The following is a 20,764-nucleotide window of genomic DNA, read 5'->3' on the forward strand; positions in this document are numbered from 1 at the left end:
GCATCAGTAAAAAAAAAAAAAAAACATATAAGAGAGAAAGGCCTCCAGTTTGAGGGGTCTAGGGTGTTTTTCTGTGCCCTTTTCCTCACTCTGGAGACATAGAGATGTAGCAGGGGGGTAATTATATAGCTATTATGTTAGAATTATGGTATTATTAAATTAAATTGACACTTTTGGGATAGCATTACAATTAAATACTTTTAAACAATAATAAAAATCAAATACACAATTGTTTTTACGGCAAAATTCTGACTTTTGCTTCCAATGTCTTAGTTCTTAGTTGTACATTAATTTTTTGTTTTTATTCTGTTTATTTATTAATTTATATTTTTGACCCAAAAAATATACATTATGACTATATAGTCCAGGTTTACTTAGTATGCTGTATATTTAGTGACAAAACTTTCTGAACATCAAAAACAATACTGTGTGCTGGAAAAAAGTCTGTCTGCTACAAATTTTTGAAGACCTTCTAATTTAATAAAAAACAAAACAGCACCAGGAGTTCCTTTATCACACACACACATCTGGAAATCTGCTGCAAGGATGTTTTGTCATATTGAACTCACTTACTTTTCTTTGGCTTATTGCCTGCTTTTTCTTCAGTGGTTGCCGCAGCTAAATGACCTGCCAATTACTCACAGGCAATTATGATATCCTTCCAGCTGCAACCCATCACCGGGAAACACTCATACACTATCATTCACACACATACACTACTGACAATTTAAATCAACATTTAATTGTTTGCTTTTTCAATCTTAGTTTACTTTCTTGCAGCATTAAACTCTGCTTCTTTAAATTGTAAATGTTAAATATTAAAGAGCATTGAGATATCTGATGCTTACAAAACTTTTACTTTATAAACTTATATATAAATCTTTAACCTATTTATTAGGATGTACTTTAGCCATATATATTGAAGTGTAGTGTTTGTGCATATAGATTTTGTGTGGTTTGCAGTTTATTGTACAACCAAAAATTCAAGAATAGTCAAGTTATGCACTGACCTTAATTCACTCATAAATTGAAACACTATAAAATCCCATAGGAAAGCCTTAAAGAAAGCAGATTCTTCATTAGATATTGTAGGGTGCAGCAGTTTACAAGTTAAATAGCAAAGTGCATACACAGTGAATGTGAACATGACTGGTAAACATGGAGAGGTTGCTGGGGTGAAGTGTTGTAACATGGTTAAGCACAAAGTATTGCATGTGAAGGTTAAGAAATCATAACGAGTATACAGTGTAAACGCAAAAGTGATCTAAATATGGTGATGAAAGCTGTTAAAATGATGTCCACATTATCGGAAAGGAGACCATTGAGTTACATAATGTTATTTTTTTGAATGTTCTTCTTATAACATACAGTATTTATATTATTTTTGGTCATAATGATGTTTTTTTTTTTACTTTTCATAGCATTTTAGTCATATGTTATATAAATTTCTTAGAAAATTATTTGAACATTAGAACAGTTCATTCGCATTATATTATTATTCTAAAAACTATTTTTTATCAACTTAATAACATTACTATCCTTTACGCAACTAGCATTACTAACATTGCTAACATTTATAAAACTTTTAAGAAACATAAAGTAATGTTCTGCGAAAGTTGCCTGTTAGCTGGGAAGGAAAGAACTATTGTACAAAGACATACATGGTAGACCAGTGCACTCTGTGAATGATGTAAAACCAGCTTTAGAATTGACTTCAAATATTCGTGACATGACTTGTATGTCACACACGCTCAGAAAAAATAGTACAATGTTGCACCAAAGAAGGTGCAAAGCCTTCTCACTGAGGCAGTACCTTTTTATGGAACAGAATTGAACACTAAAACAAAGAAACTAATTTGTATCATTGCAGTTTGTACCTTTAAGGACATTATTTGTACCATAGGGAGCCAAAATGTACCTTTGGTTTTTAAAACTTGCAGATATAATACCTTCATCAAAAGCACAAATCTGATCCATGAAGGTACCACTCCAGTGTCAAGACCTTAACAGTGTCAATTGTGTTCCTTTAAGAACTATTCAAAGGCATTTTGCTATATCCAAAATGTGTTGATTTAATTGTGTAATTTCAGTAAATATAAAACATCAAATACATTTTAAACAATGTTTTTTCTAAGTTTCTTTTTGTGTACATGCACCTTTTCATTTACAATAAAGAATAAAGAACACTTTAACATAAATCAGAAGATCTATTTTTTGGTAAACATTTCACAACACTTTTCACAAAAATGTTACAGAAACACATTCTCCCATACATTTTTACACAATACTTTTGTAATCACTTAAAAGTTCATTTCATTTACTCTATTTTAAAATAGAAATAGAATTATGCAAAAGTATTGTAACAAGATATGTACAATGTTTGATTACTTTTACCATACTAAAATGTCTGCATGAACACTACATATGCAGGACTTTTGCCAGCTCACGCTCATAGTTGAAAGCAAATGACAAAAGGTGCGGATATCAATCATGAAAATGTATTTATCAGAAAATGCTTACCAAATATTTTATAATTTGTAATATTTTATTACAAAAATGTTTAGTTTACAATATTTATAGTTTTGTTTAATGTTTATGAGTTTCTTTAATCAAATGCTTTTAAATCATAACTCATGTTTTAATATGGAAATTATGCATAAAATCACTTTGTCTTTCCAGTAATATTTATTTTCATAGATATTGTACTAAAGAGGGAGTTGTCCAACACTTTTGTACCTTTTTATGAGAAAAATTTTGTATCTTAATTTCAATTGTACCTTAAAAGGTACAGAACAGTATCATAAGCGGTCTTTTCTGTTTCTACAATTTTTACCAAGGTAAACTGTTCCTAAAAGAACATTATTTGTATCCCTGTGTACCTTTTTATCTGAGAGTGTACCATGCATAAAATCAAGCTTTGTTTCCCCAGAAGCATCAGTTTATGTGAGGCATTGACCATTCAGTGCACAGAATGCAGCAACAGTTAAAGATTATGGAAATTTTAGTGTAACAATTAATGAAACAATGAGTCAATCATAATTTTTGTTCTCATTCTCTCAGATGGGCCAACTAATTGGGAAACTAAAGAGAATTTAAATTTTTCAAATCCTAGTTTAAATATTTCTATTTTGAGGGAAATGGAGAATGACTATACAAAGATTTCAATTCAATTCATCTTTATTTCTATAGCACCACAATGTAGATTGTGTCAAAGCAGCTTAAGAAGTCCTAGTAAATATAATTTCTAGTAAATTGAAACTAGGTGAGTCCAGTTTTCAGAGTTGAAGATCAGTTCAGTCTGGTTTAAACTTCACAGTTGAAAGTCCAACTGAAGAGCAAATCCATCGATACACAGATTTCAGATTGAGATAACGGAAGAGGGCACTGTTGAGAAGCTTTTCAATAAAAGCGACCATGGTAATACATTGCTTCATCTGTGTTTACCATGCAAACTTTTTTTTTTTTTTTGCAATTGCCATTTTCCTATATAAAAGTGGCTTAATTTATCAAATGTGTTTGTTTATTCAGTTTGTCTGTCTATTTATTTACTTATTCATATATTTATTTAAATATACCTTTTTCTGTGGTAATTCTATTGTGCAAAACCATTCTTTCCTATTTTTAATTTGAGGTCATCGCAATAATTTGATGTCATATTTCAAATAAATCTGTCTGAATAAGAAAACGAATATTTACCACTTTTATTTAAATAAATGGACAAAATAAAATTTTAATGTAACTGCAAAATACACAAATCTGTACAAAGGCATTTTTCTGAGCCTGTGGGGGAAACTGACTCAATTACGTCATTCGCGGTGCTTTGTGGGAGTGGGTGGTCGTTTGCTGGGCTCTTTTGGCGCGATTTACAGATATATTTCGGGGAAATTCAAGAAGGACTTCATATATCTTGAGGATTGTGTGGGGGATTTGCTGGGAATCCATCAATTAAGCTGGTTTTAAAGAGGAAAAGATGGTGAAATCACTAATTCAGCTACGTCACGTCAAACGTTTAAAACTAACAGCAATGCACTTTGTTTACTAACATATTTCCACTCAAAAGTAGTATAATTAGCGTACTATAGCATATCATGATGAATTGCCTTGTATTTTGGCTCCTGTTTAGTAGCGAGCAGCCTTATCACGTGACCAAAATAAATATTCAGGAGCCATTTCGACCGCCTTTCAACAAATCAAGAAGGACGAGCGTCACTTAAGTACCTTAATTATTCATGAGCCAAGCCTTCGCCATAGTAGACACTCGGGCGATCCAGTGATTGGCCGCGAGTGTGCTGTGCTGTGTGTGCAGGAGAGATGGATACGACGCCGCTGTCTGCCGGCTGTGGTACTGAAATTTCTGAATATAACAATTAAGCTCTGATGTTTTGAATGGCAGCGATTTTACTGAGGAAAGCAGCATATGAAATGGTTGTTTAAATGTTTAATGTTCTGCTTAATGAGTGATTTTGTGTTGATTTATGCAGTGAGTGAGATGGAGGCCGGTGGAGACGCTGAAGAGGGAGAGGCTCGGGAGGGGAGCACGGAGGTGAGAAATGATGTATGCATGAAAGAATAAATCTTCACTGTCTTCTTCACATTTAATTATTATAGCATTGTCTATTCATCAACGTAAATTAATCTTAGAGAAGACAGAAAAGGAAAATTTTGTAATTGGGACGTGGCTGTACAAGTTAACCGGCTTTTTATTCATTCGAGGGTTGACACCCTTTTCATGTGACAGTGTCTGAGCAGCATCTTTTGTATTTCATAAAGAGTTTGAGCAGATTGCATAGATGAGTATCAATTATTATTATTATTTTTAATAATTTTGCTTTGAGGCACATTGTATGTGGCCGAAGATATATCACACCCCTCAATTCCCCTGATTTAGATTTTTGCATATTTCTGTTGAGGTTTAATTCGTATTAATATTTCAAATTCTTTAATTAAAATTTCAGCTTAATCTGAATTTATTTTTCTTTACTAACTGAGGAATGGTTAATAATAACATTAAGCTTTTAGATGATCACAATTTTTGTTTTATAGCAAGGTAATACATGGATACATCTCTACATGTGTTTGGATATTAAATAAAATTTATATTTAGAAAACAGGGAAGATAGATAGATAGATAGATAGATAGATAGATAGATAGATAGATAGATAGATAGATAGATAGATAGATAGATAGATAGATAGATACATAGATAGATAGGTAGATAGATAGATAGATAGATAGATAGATAGATAGATAGATAGATAGATAGATAGATAGATAGATAGATAATAACCGTTTAAAAAGAACAACTACACCAATGTTTGTTTTTAATTTAAGTAACATTGTGTAAAATGTGTGCTATGTGATTTTAGCACCCTATTTTTTATTTTTTTATTTTTTTTGGTTGTAAGAGAAGCAGAGAAAACCTTTTTTTTTGTTAAATACTTTTATTATTTGTCTTTTAAAAAATAAAATTTTTTTCAGAATAAATAACAATTTGATAATTAAAATTTCTTCTCCCATTATTAATGTGTAAAGGTTTCATGAATGTTAAATATTCTTTATGGAGTTATATTTTTTCTATACATCTATTGGTGAAAACATATTGGGTCAGTGGGTAGTACAATTGCCTCACAGCAAGTAGGTCGCTGGTTCGAGGCCTGGCTGGGTCATTTGGCATTTTTGTGTGGAGTTTGCAAGTTCCCCCACAAGTCCAAAGACATGCGCTATAGGTGAATTGGGTAATCTAAATTGGCCATAGTGTATATGTGTGAAGGAGTGTGTATGGGTGTTTCCCAGCATTGGGTTGCAACTGGAAGGGGTTCATTCCACTGTGGCGACCCCTGATTAATAAAGAGACTAAGCCGAAAAAGAAAATGAATCAAAGATTTGAATAGAAGTTTGTAATAATCATTTTCTAAAAGGAGTAATTTGTTATAGCATCTATATAATGTTTTTCATTATGTCAATACTTCTGTTCTTTAGTGCCAGAGACTCACTGCAGAGAGAGATGAGGCTGAAAGGCAACTCAAGCACATTAAAAGAGGTAAGACTAATGGAATGCTGACTGAAAGAGTCTTTTAGAAATACGTAGCTCCTTGCAGTAAATGTTTGTAATTCAGAATTGGGAAAACCAGATTGAAATGCACAATGTAGTGTAAAGTCTATAGTCGTTGGTGAAGAATTTTTTTCTCATGTTCTGTATAGACCAGAGCCCAATTAGCGATCTGTGGTCTAAGTCTGGACCACAAATCACTGCTTATAATTTAATACCACCTCATTCATTCAAATGTGTGTCTTTTTACCATTTTCCTAAAGATTTTTTCGAAGATTCCCTTCTGTTTTTTCAGGCATATGACTTTTATAGGAGCACTTAGTGTAATCCAGGAGTAGTATTGAACAAACAAACATGCTCCCATGCGATTGACAATTACATAAATGTCAACTACGATTCCAGGATTCATGTGTTCTGGTAGAAGGCAGTTAAAAAATACCTTATGAATACACTCTCATGGTGCACATTCACACAAGTTTGTACACTGTCTAATTTATTTTTCTAATCTAATTTGTTTTTGACTACCTCTGGAAGTGAGTAATTGGGGCTTAAATATGTAGGGTCATGTTTACACCTCGTATTAAGGTTAATCCACAAAAAAAATTGTTTTGGTGATCTATAATCAAAAGCTGACTATGTGCTTCTGCTCTGGAATGTCAGTCATTCTCTGATGGTGTCAGTTTGATGGTAGAATATACTTAGCCACGCCCCTCCAATTGTTAGTTTGCTTCAAAATGACAGATGATAGAAGATAAAATAAAACAAACTCCCTACTCAATTTTCCATTTGAGTTGTTATTGCATTCATACTGACATCAAAGTTTGCAGCAACTTAAAAATAAACATTAAACACAACATGATAAATTGTTTAAGCACACTAGGCTGAAGGCATTTAAACAAAAAACTGTAATTTTAATTTGAAAATAAAAAACACATTTGAAAACAAAATGTTCTCTGACCAGTCCTGTTTCTAAACCCACCGCGTTCTTTGTAGTTGCAGCCAGGAAAACAGAAATAAAAACTGCTGCTCTCAGTCTTAGTCTCATTTTCAGTTTTTGAATTTTATTTTCAAATGTGGCTTTTTTTTTAAATATAGCCATCCTGAAATATTTTCAGAGGGCAGCTTTTTATTGCAAAAGACACTTAATCTATTTACTTTCAGAATTCTAATGAGACAATAATGTATATGCGTGTCAGAACATGTAAATTCTGCATTAGGAACTCATCGGAAAAAAAGAAAAATTATTTTTATTTGCATTATTCAGTTCATATTAGATTTCAGCATTCTTAAAGTGTTATACCATCCAAAAATAAAAAGTACCTCATCATTTACTATGCATCATGTGGTTGCTGGCACCCATTGTCTTCCATAGAATTTTTTTTCCTACTATGGAAGTAGATGGATTCTATTCTTCAAAATAAATTATTTTCAGGGTTCAAATGGTCATGGAAAACCTGTATATGTCATGGAATTTTGACAAGGTTTTTTACAGGCCTGGAAAAGTTTTGGAAAACAGAAAAACCTACAAAATTTTTGTAAAAGTCATGGAAAATAAAACATATATATTGCCATTGCAATGCGAACACAATTTCACCAGATGATTTAACAGGTTTATTTGGATTGATTGGGGGGATTTTGTAGAGGAGTGAATCTATAAACTATTGTTATTATTATTTAATATTTATTAAAGTTACAAAAACTTTCTTGTGGCCAGATGTTTTAAAATTTTAAATATTGAAATTTACACAGTCACAGGATTTAAAAGGACAGTTTATCCAAAGATTAAAATGTACTCACTATTTACTCACACTTCACTTGTTTCAATACCATAGGAGTTATTATATTATATTATATTATATTATATTATATTATATTATATTATATTATATTATATTATATTATATTATATTAGTTTTGTGTTCGATTAAAAAAGAAAACTCATAAATGTTTAAAACAAGTGAAGGGTGTAATGAAAATAGTAAGTAATTTTTGGGTAAACTATCTCTTTAAAATGCATGCAGATGCACAGCCTTTTACTCCATTATGATTAAACTCTATATTAAACTATAACTATATAACATTGCGATATTGATGCTGAAACGATATAAGGTGCATATTGTGCCTTGACCAAAAACTTGCTCTCACATTGTTAGTGCTGTGTAAGCATCATCAAAATCAATTTTACATAGATATAAAAACAAATTTAAACAACATAGATTGTTGCGTGTTCTAAGACATACTGTAATAAATTTGAACATCAATATTTTTCTTATTATTATTTATCATGTATGTGTAGACATTACATGAAACATTACGTCATGAAAATGTACTTGAAAGTTCTGAAAAAAATCTTGGAAAAGTCATGGAATTTTAATAGTAAAAAATGTTTTAAAACCTTTTATTTTGTGTTCAAGAGAAGAAAGAAACTCAAATAGGTTCTGAACAAGTAAAGGGTGAGTAAATAATGACAGAATTACCATTTTTGAGTGAACTATTTCTTTAACATTTGCTCAGTAATTTAGCTGTAAAGTTATTTAACCAAAAACTCATAGATTTTTATTTGCGCTTATGTAATTTCCCCGAGCTTATTTTGCAGCATTAGTCAAAAGTTGTGAAAAGATCTGTCTATACACATAGAAAGAGAAATGTGGTTGAATGTGAGTTTTGTCTCCCTCTATATGATCCAATCACCAAAATACCAGGTCTGCCCCACCTGACCTCAGTGTACTCCACCCCTCACCTTTTTATACAACAAAGATGATCTCACTTGGCTCATCCCACTTAGATCGCACGTGGTGTTTTCTTATCTCATTTCCCATCCCCTCACCCATATCATCATGACATTTCCTGGGGCTCCCGAATGGTGTATTATTGGTAGGCGTTAGTGGGTAATCCGGTCTCCATGGCTACTGGGAGCCAACCGTGAAAATGCATTGGCGTTAAGGTGACCGTTCCCACTTCCATTCATTTTGTATGATATAAAGAAACCCAGCCTCAGTTGCTGACTAATTTGTTAGCGTTCTGACAACACTGCCAGCCTCTTTGCCAGCAATTATCAGGTGAGAATATGGACAATTTCTCTGCAGATTAAAATAGGTGTTTGTTTGTCAGAGTTTCTTACTCATGCATAAAAAGATGCAGTGTTATAATATTCTTAAATGGCTTTGTATTTATTTTAGAAATCCTAAAAAAAAGAATTTGTTTCCTTACGTCTATATGATGACATGATGAAACGTTGAGCCATGTTTATGATTTAGTATTAGCATACTTTTGTTCATTTTCTGTGAAACCTAATTTTAGATATTTAGGGCAGTTTGGCGTATAAACATATTGTCATATATTGACATTGACATATTTTCACTGTTCACATTTCATTATTAAAAAGTATTAGCAAGTAACATTAACTTAAACATTCCATTTTGAACTAGAAGCAATATTAGTATGTAAAAGCAAATTAAACATGCAAGTTTGAGTTAGAATGTTTATACAGATAATGTTTAAACTATTTTACTGCGATTACTGTTTGTTTATATCTTAACATGCTGTATTAAATTTGTTATTACCATATTATGTTTGTAAAATGATCAGCATTTTCTTATTCGTGAACACTATTTAGCTTTGCTGAGTGATAAAGTATCATATCAGGCGAGGATTCTAGGACTAAATTCTATATTTAAAAATTGTGATCCAGTTTTAGGTAGGCTTCTGTTTTAGGATATGCTTTTAACCCTTTTTATTGGTGTCCTGGAATTGTCTCAGATTCCCTAGGGAGGCAATATAGGCCAGGCTGAATTCAGCTCTCATCACTGTCTTGTTATGTCACTAAATTATTAAAAATCACCAATTATGAATTATTTATTAGTAGAAAATGAATAGGCACCCGCCTTTCAACCTTCTATTGTAGTTCAATGCAAGCCCCTAATGCATTATCATATCCTTTCAGAAATGCAACCTGAATATACAATAATATAGTGGGGAAAGCAAGTTGATATGAATGTATATATATAAAAAAACATGCATATATAATGCATATAAACTTTACAAAGAAATACATGTCATTTTTACAATTGTGGTATTTACGCCACTTATGGTTCATGCTCATAACAGAACAGCCATATACAGTTGAAGTCAGAATTATTAGCCCCCATTTTATTATTTTTTCTTATTTAAATATTTCTTAAATGATGTTGAACAGAGCAAGGACATTTTCACAGTTTTCACAAGAGAAAGTCTTTATTTGTTTTATTTTGGCTAGAATAGAAGCAGTTAAAAAAAAACATTTTAAGGCCAAAAGTATTAGCCCCTTTAAACATTTTTTTTTTTTCGATTGTCTACAGGATAAACCATCGTTATACAATAACTTGCATAATTACCCTAACAAGTTCAAGTTCAAGTTAAATTTATTTATATAGCACGTTTCCAACTGCCACAGGGCTGCACAAAGTGCTTTACAGAGAGAAAATAAACACATGATATGAGCATAAAACAGTAAAAACAGCAATAAGCACATAATAGGAAGGAACATAGAAAAATTATCAATAAAAGAGCAAAAATTAAAAATAAAAAAATAGTAATAATCATAACAAATTATTTTTTTCCCAATTAAAAGATGCTGCCACAGTTGACCAACACTAAACACGATAGAGAACATGACCGTTTTGATCCCCCTCCTCACTGCCTAACCTGCCTAGTTAACCTTATTAACCTATTTAAGCCTTTAAATGTCACTTTAAGCTTAAGTCTAAAAAATTCTAGTCAAATATTACTTACTGTCATCATGCCAAAGATAAAATAAATCAGTTATTAGAAATGAGTTATTAAAACTATTATGTTTAGAAATGTGCTGAAAAAATCTGCTCTTCCTTAAACAGAAATTGGGGGTAAAATAATCAAGGGGCCTATTAATTCAAAGGGGCTAATAATTCTGACTTAAACTCTATTTATTTAAGACCTCACTAAATGGCACACATTCTTGCTCTGGCTAGCATGACACAGCAAATGTCACAGTAGTTTGGCCTAGATGTTGACATACAGAACAATAGTCTGCTGTGTGCACGTGATTGGTCTGTGTTTCTGTTTCACGATTGGCTGCTGCAGGGGAACTGCTGTTGAGTATCTGGGAGGTTCTGGATCCGTGTCTGGCAAAGCAGCTGTCTTCCACCTCCTATTTGAGACGCCCGAGCGAGCTTCATTATAACTACCCTCTGCACTTATGCAAATTAAAACACACACCATGTGTGATTCCATCACCCCCCATTACTCAGCTTATTTACCTTTACGCTTTACATGTCACATGGATTGTGTCTGGATAAAAGAGTGAAATCTTTATGTTTACATGAAAATAACTGCAGTTTGCGATTAAAAAAAGAAAAGTCTACACATCCACCCTCAGTGTTGAGCAGATTATAGGTTGCAAGGCACAATTAGTACTGGAGTTGAAACCAAAATTGCTGGGTGATTAAACCTGTTGAGATTTATTAAAAGAGCTTAATCGCCGTGATCAAAAAATGGCATGGCAGTGCTTCAGACTAATGCTAGCCCTACATATTGTTGTTGAAGTGGCAGACAAATGTTTGTTTAAAGCAGCTGTTTCCTGTCTGCAAAGGATGCTACTGCATTACTTTAGGTTTGGCCTCGGTTCGTCTGACTCCGCAGAGCCATATTTTGCTCGAACAGCATTAAGTGTGGTGGACTTGCTGACCTAGAATCTGCTCACAGAAGAAAGCCCAGAAGCAGCGCACTCTCTCTCTCTCTCTCTCTCTCTCTCTCTCTCTCTCTCTCTCTCTCTCTCTCTCTCTCTCTCTCTTTCTCTTTCATCCAATCATTAGAAGCCAGATGAGTTGAGCAGATGAGCTCAGACCAATCTGTAGGAGAAAAAGAGAGACACACCCCTGTATTGTACTGCTTTATTTTTATGGGCAACACATGCACAATTGCACATCTTGACTTATTGTCAGAAATAATGAATGACCCAGATTTACATATGATACACAATTTAGCAAGTCATCAGTGAAAATTGTTTTTACCATGTTTTTAGTGTCAAGTGAAGTAAAATTTTAGGATGTGCTGACAGATTTTTATTTATTTGCTTTAATTATTTAGTCAAACGGAACTTCAAAGTGAACATATATATATATGTATATATTTTTTTAAGTTTAAAGACATATATAGAAAAAATATAGAAGAAATATATATATTATAAATATAAAATATATTTTCTTCTTTGTAAGATGTACTCCAATAATACTTGTTTTATTAACAAATTCTAACATTGAAAATTTGATTTGTTAATTCACCTATTCATTAATTTAACTTTAGCTTAGTCCCTTGTTTATCAAGGTTCGCCACAGCAGAATGAACTGCCAGCTATTACGGCAAATGTTTTTACTCAGCTAATTTCAAGTAGCTTCTGCAAGCACTTAGTTTTGGTTTAAAACTAATTATTATACAAACTTGAATTAATTAAGTCATATCAATTACCTTTTATATATTTATTTAATTAGACTTATTACTGTATGGTTGTAGACAATAGAAAGGAATATGTGTTGGGTCAGTGACTTTGATGGACCGGTTGGCAGTTGGATGGATTTCATCATTGGATGTTTCATGATTTGGATTTTTCTGAAGAATGTTGGCTAAACTGAGTTTTTTTTGTGAAATGTTGGTGTTTAGCTGTAACCTTGATAGTTGTTGAGAGCTGTGAACTTCACACTTCCCTGTCAGGCTCCTTTCTCATCAGATCTGCAGAGCTGCGCACTGCAGCACAGCTGTCCTCCAACATGCATATTTAACAGGAAAGTAACAAACAAGTGTCTTAAAATTAAAAAAGTGTCCTAAAATTTAAATTATCCAGTATGGGATTATTCAGTGTCCGATATAAACACACATTTTTTTAAACCAATTTTCAGATTTTCCAAATACATCATTATATTCTCTCTTAAATCTGAGCTTAGTTTTTTAACAGCAGATGGCTCTGCATGCTTGCATCCAATTCCTTACAAATATAATTGACTCTAAAATAACGTTTGGAAAGATTTAGAATTACAAGAGTGTTTATAGTGAGCTGTGATCTCATGATAAAAAAGCCAACTTGAATGACTCAGCACATGCACATGTCCTTGTGTGCATATGAGTACAGTGGTCCCACGTTATTCTGTGGAGTAACCTGCAATAGACGAAATCCATGCAGAAATCCACGAAATCCACGCCTTTCTGTCCTGTTACTATTACCTTTTTTTTGCATGTCCAGAAGTCCAATTTTCAATCTTCCTCTGCCTTTTGGGTATTATCGCAGGTGCCTTTGATGGTGCAGAATGTTTTGTCGACATTGTGAGGAGAAAACTTGCGAACATACAGTACAGCATTTTCGAGTCACACTGCAGCGATAGAAGATTTATGTAAGAGTACAATGCACTGTAGAAAAAAGCATGTCAAATTACACAAAAAAATAAAAAATAAATTGATGAAACTGAGGAGGCCGCGAAAAGTGAACCACGTTATAGCAAAAAAAAAGTTTAAAAAACTAAGCTCAGAATTGATTAACAAGAGAACAACGTTGTATTTGGAAATTCCCGAACTGAAAAAAAAAAAAATTTTCATACAATTGTAACATATTAAGCAATTGTAGATTTTGTCAATGCCGATAACCTAGTTGGCAGTGTGCTGATGTTTAGTGTCCTGAGTTAGAGTCCCTACCCCATCCACCCCCCATATTTGCTTCCTGTCATCATGTTGTCCTGTGAAAAAAAATGCTAAAAATCACCTAAATTATAATTAAAATTATAATAATAATAGATTCTGATAAACTAAAAGACTATATTTTGTTATTATAGTACTTTTATGTTTCTGTTATCTAAATGTTTGCATGGGCTTCTTCTGGGTGCTCTGGTTTTCCCCCACAGTCCAAAGACACGTGGTACAGGAGAATTGAATGAAATTAATTAGCCGTAGTGTATGAGTATGGCTGCGTCCGAAACCGCCTACTACTCAGTAGGTACTGCATTTGAATTTAAACGTACTACTCGGCCGTTAAAAAAGTACTCTCTATACAGTATGAATGTAAAAAGTATGAATGGAATTCAGACGTACTACATCTGCCATTTTGTCATGGTCACGTGACCTACCTGCGTCAGTTGCGTCGCTTCACCTCCATTCATTAATTCTCTCGCGGGGCATTATGGGATAGCGCAGCGTGCATGGGATGCGCACTTCAGAATCTCGACGGAAGTAGTAAGTCATCCGGGTATTTCTCGCCTACTGATTTTCAAATTCTATGAATTCGGACATACTACTCGGCTCGCATACTGATTTTAGCGTACTATATAGTATGGAAGTATGCGGTTTCGGACGCAGCTTATGTGTGTCTGAATGACTGTGTTTTGCAGGGTGTGTGCTGCATAAATCATATGCCAGAATTGTTGGTGGTTCACTCTGCTGTGGCAACCCTTGACAACCAAGGGACTGAGCCAAAGGAAAAAGAATGAATGAATGAATGTTTTATTATTGCTGCCCTCCCTGATTGCTGTTCACAACACTTCTAATCTGAGGTGTTATTAGAATCATTTTTACGGATCCGCATTCCACTCTCAGAACATACAGTACGTTACCACATAAAAAGAAAATGAAGCCGAATATTTATTCCGGGAAAGAGCCCCAGGGCAGGTTGGTGATGTACTTTGCTATGACTGCATGTGAAGAGACGCGTCATTCCTGCATAATTCAACAGCCTTTCATGAAGTAATGTATAATAAACTCCCCCTCTTGCTCATTTTCTCTCGAAAAGCACAGGCAGAAGTGATGTGTTTTGCTGCTTATACATATATCATGTTATATTTGATTTTTTAATAATTATTTTCATGAAATCTCTGCTGAATAATCAAGGGTTTAATAATTAGGGACTTTTTTGGTATTTTAGGAATAGTACATGGCACTAAACAAAAATGATTTATTTAGAAGCCCCTCGGATGTGAGTTGTTTTGACATTGCTGTGACATCCAATCCTCTCTTTGAGTGGCCAGTGTTGTGTATAGAGTTACAGTGATGGTGCTTTGTAGCAACAGTCCATCAATAGTACCCAAAGTGTTGGGAAATGCCCATTGTGATCATGTAACTGATCTCCGACTCTGGTAATGTGCCACTGATAATAAAACCTCATCTAAGTAAATTAAAACTAAACTTTCTACAGTGACGTAAAAGTGTGAGCCAGAGGGCATATATGTTGCAGATTTCTTCATCATAATTATTACACCTATCATCTAGTAAAATTAAACTTTTAATGTGTGTCATTTATTGTATTATTTGATAACAAAGAGAAAATGGGTTGGTTTTGGGAAAATGGTGCTTCAACAAATGTATATCGAATGTACACCCAAAATCAGAGTGGATTGTGGGTAAAAAAGTAGTTAATTAAAGTACAGAATGAAGATTTTTATTCATTCATTCATTCATTTTCTTTTTGGCTTAGTCCCTTTATTAATCTGGGGTCGCCACAGCGCAATGAACTGCCAACTTTTCCAGCACATTTTTTCCGCAGCAGATGCCCTTCTAGCCGCAACCCATCTCTGGGAAATGAAGATGTTTAAACATCACTAAATCACAAAATTGCACCTTATATGTTGCACTATAAAGTGGGTGGGGTTGGAAACTAAATTAGTTTGTACATTCCCAGCAAGCACAGCGCGTCAGATTGAAGTTGTACCCAAATGTTGCAGGGATGTTGCATTTTGTTTGAAAATAAAAATTAGGTTGATGTTTGAACCCAACGTCAGGCTGACCTAAACGTCCAACCTAAAATCAACCAAATATCAGTGTATAATGATGTAACAGCTTGATATTGTATGGACTTTACCACTATGACGTCTATCAGACTTTGCCATACCTGAATAAATGTCAGTATTTGACGTCAATATGATGTTAGTTTAAGATGTTGGCCCGACATTGGATTTTGGTCACTTTCCAAAACAACCTAAAATCAACCAAATATCAATGTCATTTGATGTAGCTATTGGATATCAAAATAACATTGTAATCGCTAGACATTAAATTTTGGTCAACTAACTCCATGACCTAAATCTAACCTAATATTAATGTCTTATGAAATTGTGTGCCTGCTGGGTTGTTTCAAGTTTGTGTTCTTACTGATTGTGTACATCTGTGTCTTGTTTAGTTACTCATCTTTTGTTTAGCATTTCAGTTCTTTTTGTGGCTTGTTGTGGTGAATGTTAGGTTACGATTCTGCTGGTTTTCTTATGTCCTCATCCAACCAACATTTATATAGTCAAAATCTTTCCAGATACACCTAATTTTTGGTTTGATGTCTCATGCAACTAGGCATGGGCTGGTATAAGATTCTGACATCATGATAACTTTGGATAAAAATATCATGGTTTCACGGTTTTATGGTATTGAGGTTACACCTATAAAATATGTTCTTTTTAAATGTCTGGGTAAAAACAAAACTTGCTTCCCCTCTGAACACAATAGATTTCATTTTGAGAAACTTGTAAAATATTTTGGAGCAGTAAACATGTTAAGCTAAATAATTTAAATGAATCATTGACTTCTGCTGCCTTCATTTGTTTAAAAAACAAACTTGAAAAGGCATGTTGAAAAGGCATGCAGAAAAGAGCTTTTCTGCTGAAGACACTGTTGTTTTCAAAACTTAAAACAAAATGTAAAACAAAGAACTCACATATACCGTAGGAACAGTTTAGCAGAAATTTTTGCCAGTTTAAAAACCTTGGTTTTTCCAAACCGTGGTATACCATGAAAATGGTTATCATCCCATGCCTACTGTACATGCAACACAACTTTTGTCTTTACAATTGATGGCATACATTAAATATTAACATTTGTGAGTCAGTTTTGTGCATCAGGAGTTAACAGACTCTTTATGAACTGCGTAGGAAGTAGTGTGAGGCTAACTTCAGCAAATGATGCATTAGAATATAGAAGAGAAACATGACTGTACTCCCACCTTTTATTGCTATAGCAACAGGCTTGTATATCTGCGTTATTTCTGAGTTATTTCTGAGTTTCTTCATGATACGTTGGACTGCTTACATGACCTCCAGCACTTTCATTTACTCATAAATGCTTTACTTCTTTGTACAGTTTCCCAAATGGTGATCGAAGAGGTGAACGTACTACAGACCCAGCTTGAGATTGAGAAATCCTGCCGGGAAAATGCAGAGGCTCTGGCTACGAAGGTGCTTATTTAACAATACCCAACCAGAATTATTTTAAATATATTTATTTATTAATTTATTCCCATTTGTTGACAACTTGCAGCTATTCAAATACAGTTCCCCTTCACAAATACAGACGACCCCTCACAAATCTTTTAAATTCATATATTTAATAGGAAGCTATACAATATCATCCACAATATTTGTATATTTAACTTATATTACACAATATTTGTACATAAACAGTAGAATAGTCAGTACTGAAGCTAAATCTGGAGCTTATCTAACAAATAACTTGCAAATAACAGTTCAAAAACCAGTACACCCAAACTGATATGTTATAGAAAAATATTAAATACATTTATTATTTATTTACAAATATTAAAAAGAGGAAAAATCAAGAGAAACAAAACATATATTTCAATTTCTAAATCTGTTTGGAGACTAAAATATAACTTTAATAAATATATCTGTTTAATAAATCTGTTTTGTTTAAATGCACAAAAATGCATTGCCTATATGCACTGAGAAATTGATAAAAATACTCATTTTCAAAATAGGGTGTACTCAATTTTGCTGAGCACTGCATGTTTACTAGAACATAGTTTGCTGAAAAAAAATTCAAAAATTTTTTTAAAGTTTTTTTTTTACTCTTTCGTATATTTATTCATTCATGCTAATAATGATTTTAAATACACAATGCATTAAAACATTAGCATTTAGCATTTAACTTTTAAATATTTTATATGAAAGCATTGCAATAAAGAAAGATCAAGTGAAAGTAATAAAATCTGGTCGACAAAACAATTAGATATAATTAATGATGATAATAAAGATATAACATCATTTTTGTTATTGTGTCATGTTGCTGTGGTTATCACACTGTCAAGCATCACAATTTAAAATCAGGCATGCATTTTATTGTGATTTGCTCCCAAATCTTTGCAGCATGTGCTTAACATGCTTAAATAATAAATTTAAACCTTAAATTATCTGTTTGGCTGTTGTTTTTATGCATGTTTGTGATTGACTGGAATGCTCAAAGTTGCAATGTTTCGAATCGATTTCTTGTACAGCTGTAAAATATTAAGCAATACTAGATTTTGTCAAGACCATTGACCTAATAGGCAGTGTGCTGACATATAGGGGCCTTATAGGGCACATATAGATTTGTTGGCATTTTCAGACCAGCATAACCCTAATTTTCACATTTTGCGCCACGTTGATTAGATAGCAAATTCATTTTCGCCACTTTATGAACTTAAGGGGGTGTTGGTCTAAAAAGGAGGTATGTTAAGGCACATTATTGGCACATTGCTATTTTGAGGATCTGAAATAGACTGTTTCAATAGACTATTAAATTGAATTATTATTATTTTTTAAATGGCTATTTTTATGAATTTGTATAGACTCATTTATATGAAAATGTGTTTACTTGTTTTTTTAATAAAAAAAAAAAACATGATGGCCTGTCTATAAACATAACTGTCACTGCAGAGTGAGCCAATTGTACAAGAACATATGAAATCAGCTAAATTCATAAGAAATTCAAATTCATTGAAATTAAATTATTACAAACTGCTATTTATAACTGCTGGATTATGTTGAAAGTACCAGCACTTTCAGTATTGCTAGAAACCAGACTCTATAGTCAACATGTTTTTTATTCCTCCACACAATACAGTAGACAACATTTTGAAGAATTATTATTTTTTTTTCCAAATAGGCCATGGATGAATAAGACATGTTAAAATTCTAATAATTCATTACATTTTACTAGTTTTAATCTTGTAATAATTTTGTTCTGACCTCTTTTAGCTGAACTGTGAGAACAGGAAGCTGAAGTATTTGAGCCTGTCATCAAGGCCGTGTCTGGATGAGCTGCTGCCTAGCATTTCTGACTGCATCTCGCTAGAAGAAGAGGTTGAACAACAAGACCACAGCTCTGATTCATTTTCCCAATATAAGCAGCAGGTCAAAGGTAAATGCATCCATAATATTGTGTGCACCTGCCCAATTTATAAATACACCATATTTCATATATATGATATACAGTTGAGGTCAGATTTATTAGCCTCCCTGTTTATTTTTCCCACCAATTTCTGTTTAACGGAGAGAAGATTTTTTCAACACATTTTTTAAACATAATAGTTGTGATAACTCATTTTTAATAACTGATTTATTTTATCTTTACCATGATGACAGTAAATAATATTTAACTAGATTTTTTCAAGATACTTTTATACAGATTAAAGTGACATTTAAAGGCTTAAGTGGGTTACTTATGAAGGTTAGGGTAGTTAGGCAAGTTAATGTATAACAGTGATTTGTTCTGTAGACTATCAAAAATATATAGCTTAAAAGGGCTAATAATTTTGACCCTAAAAATATATATATATATATATTAACAGCTATTATTCTAGCTAAAAAAAAAAAAGATTTTCTCCACAAGAAAAAAAATATCACACATACTGTAAAAATTTGGGAAATATTTAAAAAAGAAAAAGAAATTCAAAAGGGGGATAATTATTCTGACTTCAACTGTATATTAAGGGTATGCATTTCAGCATCTGAATTCCCCATAGATCTTCAAGAAACAGTGAGTTCTTTGCTGGAGGAGAAGAAGCAGTTGGCTTGTCAGCTGCAAGAACAGCAGAGACAAATAAAGGAGCTGACCGCACTTGTGAGTAGTTATACAAAATTATTTCACTTTATACTCAAAAAAAAAAAAAAAATATATATATATATATATATATATAAAATCTGTCAGGCTTGATGTACCAACTGCAAAGTGTCTTGCACTGTATTAGCCTATTCATGAATTATAAATAGCTTGAAATGAAGCCCTAGTGACCTGCAGGATTGCTGATCCTTAAAGGATATCAAAGTATCAATCAAAGTTAATTTAGTAAATAAAAACTAATGCTATTGGTCAATTTTTTTTATTTAACTGAAATATTATACAAAAAACACAATGAATGAAAAAACTAAAGGAAAATAACAACATTAAAACTAAAATAAAAACTAAAATAAAGTAATAATTAGCTAATTTTAAAAACGTTTGAATTGTTTTCAGAATTAATAAGAACTCATTCTGTGGTGGAAAATCTGACCTAGGGCATTTGCATGCGGCCATGCACTTTTACAGCCAAACACATCAGTCCAGCACATTATTATTTACAGAAACATCTTTTCTAACATAAAACAGAACTGTCTTCATTTGCAAAAGTAAACTAAGTATGTTAAACTGCATATACAAGATCTGTAATATGAAGACAATTTTCTGAATTTTCTATCATTCTTTATATATATTCTTTATTTATATGTTATACTTATTCATTGTGTATTTGGGTTCAGTGTCTGTTCAAACAAATATTTTACTATTAGAGGTTTGCAAAATGTAAGTTACTCTAAGTGCAAATGTTAAACTTTGCTCTACCAACAAAACACAATTGTGTTCAAATTACATCTTTTAAACATTTCTTTTGGACAAATAAACTTTGTAATGACGTCCCCTAAGGGTGCAGA

General features: G+C 32.7%; 1 protein-coding gene across 11 annotated transcripts in view; it reads left to right on the top strand.

Annotated features, from left to right (window-relative positions):
* Window positions 1-20,764, top strand: part of shtn3 (shootin 3) — a 50,142-nt gene that overhangs the window by 8,615 nt on the left and 20,763 nt on the right. For 8 of the 11 annotated variants that reach the window (XM_087281491.1, XM_087281499.1, XM_087281492.1 and 5 more), the window contains exons 3-7: window positions 4,482-4,543; window positions 5,981-6,041; window positions 17,163-17,257; window positions 19,055-19,217; window positions 19,822-19,919. In XM_087281491.1, coding sequence (XP_087137617.1) covers window positions 4,482-4,543; window positions 5,981-6,041; window positions 17,163-17,257; window positions 19,055-19,217; window positions 19,822-19,919 — 479 coding nt within the window. Of the gene's footprint in view, window positions 1-4,282; window positions 4,343-4,481; window positions 4,544-5,980; window positions 6,042-17,162; window positions 17,258-19,054; window positions 19,218-19,821; window positions 19,920-20,764 lie in introns of those variants that run through there. The other 3 variants (XR_015507494.1, XM_087281495.1, XM_087281496.1) reach the window with 1 other exon arrangement.

The sequence above is a fragment of the Danio rerio genome, chromosome 14 (assembly GCF_052040795.2).
Source record: "Danio rerio strain M-AB ecotype USA chromosome 14, GRCz13ab, whole genome shotgun sequence".
In the NCBI taxonomy this organism is placed as follows: domain Eukaryota; kingdom Metazoa; phylum Chordata; class Actinopteri; order Cypriniformes; family Danionidae; genus Danio; species Danio rerio.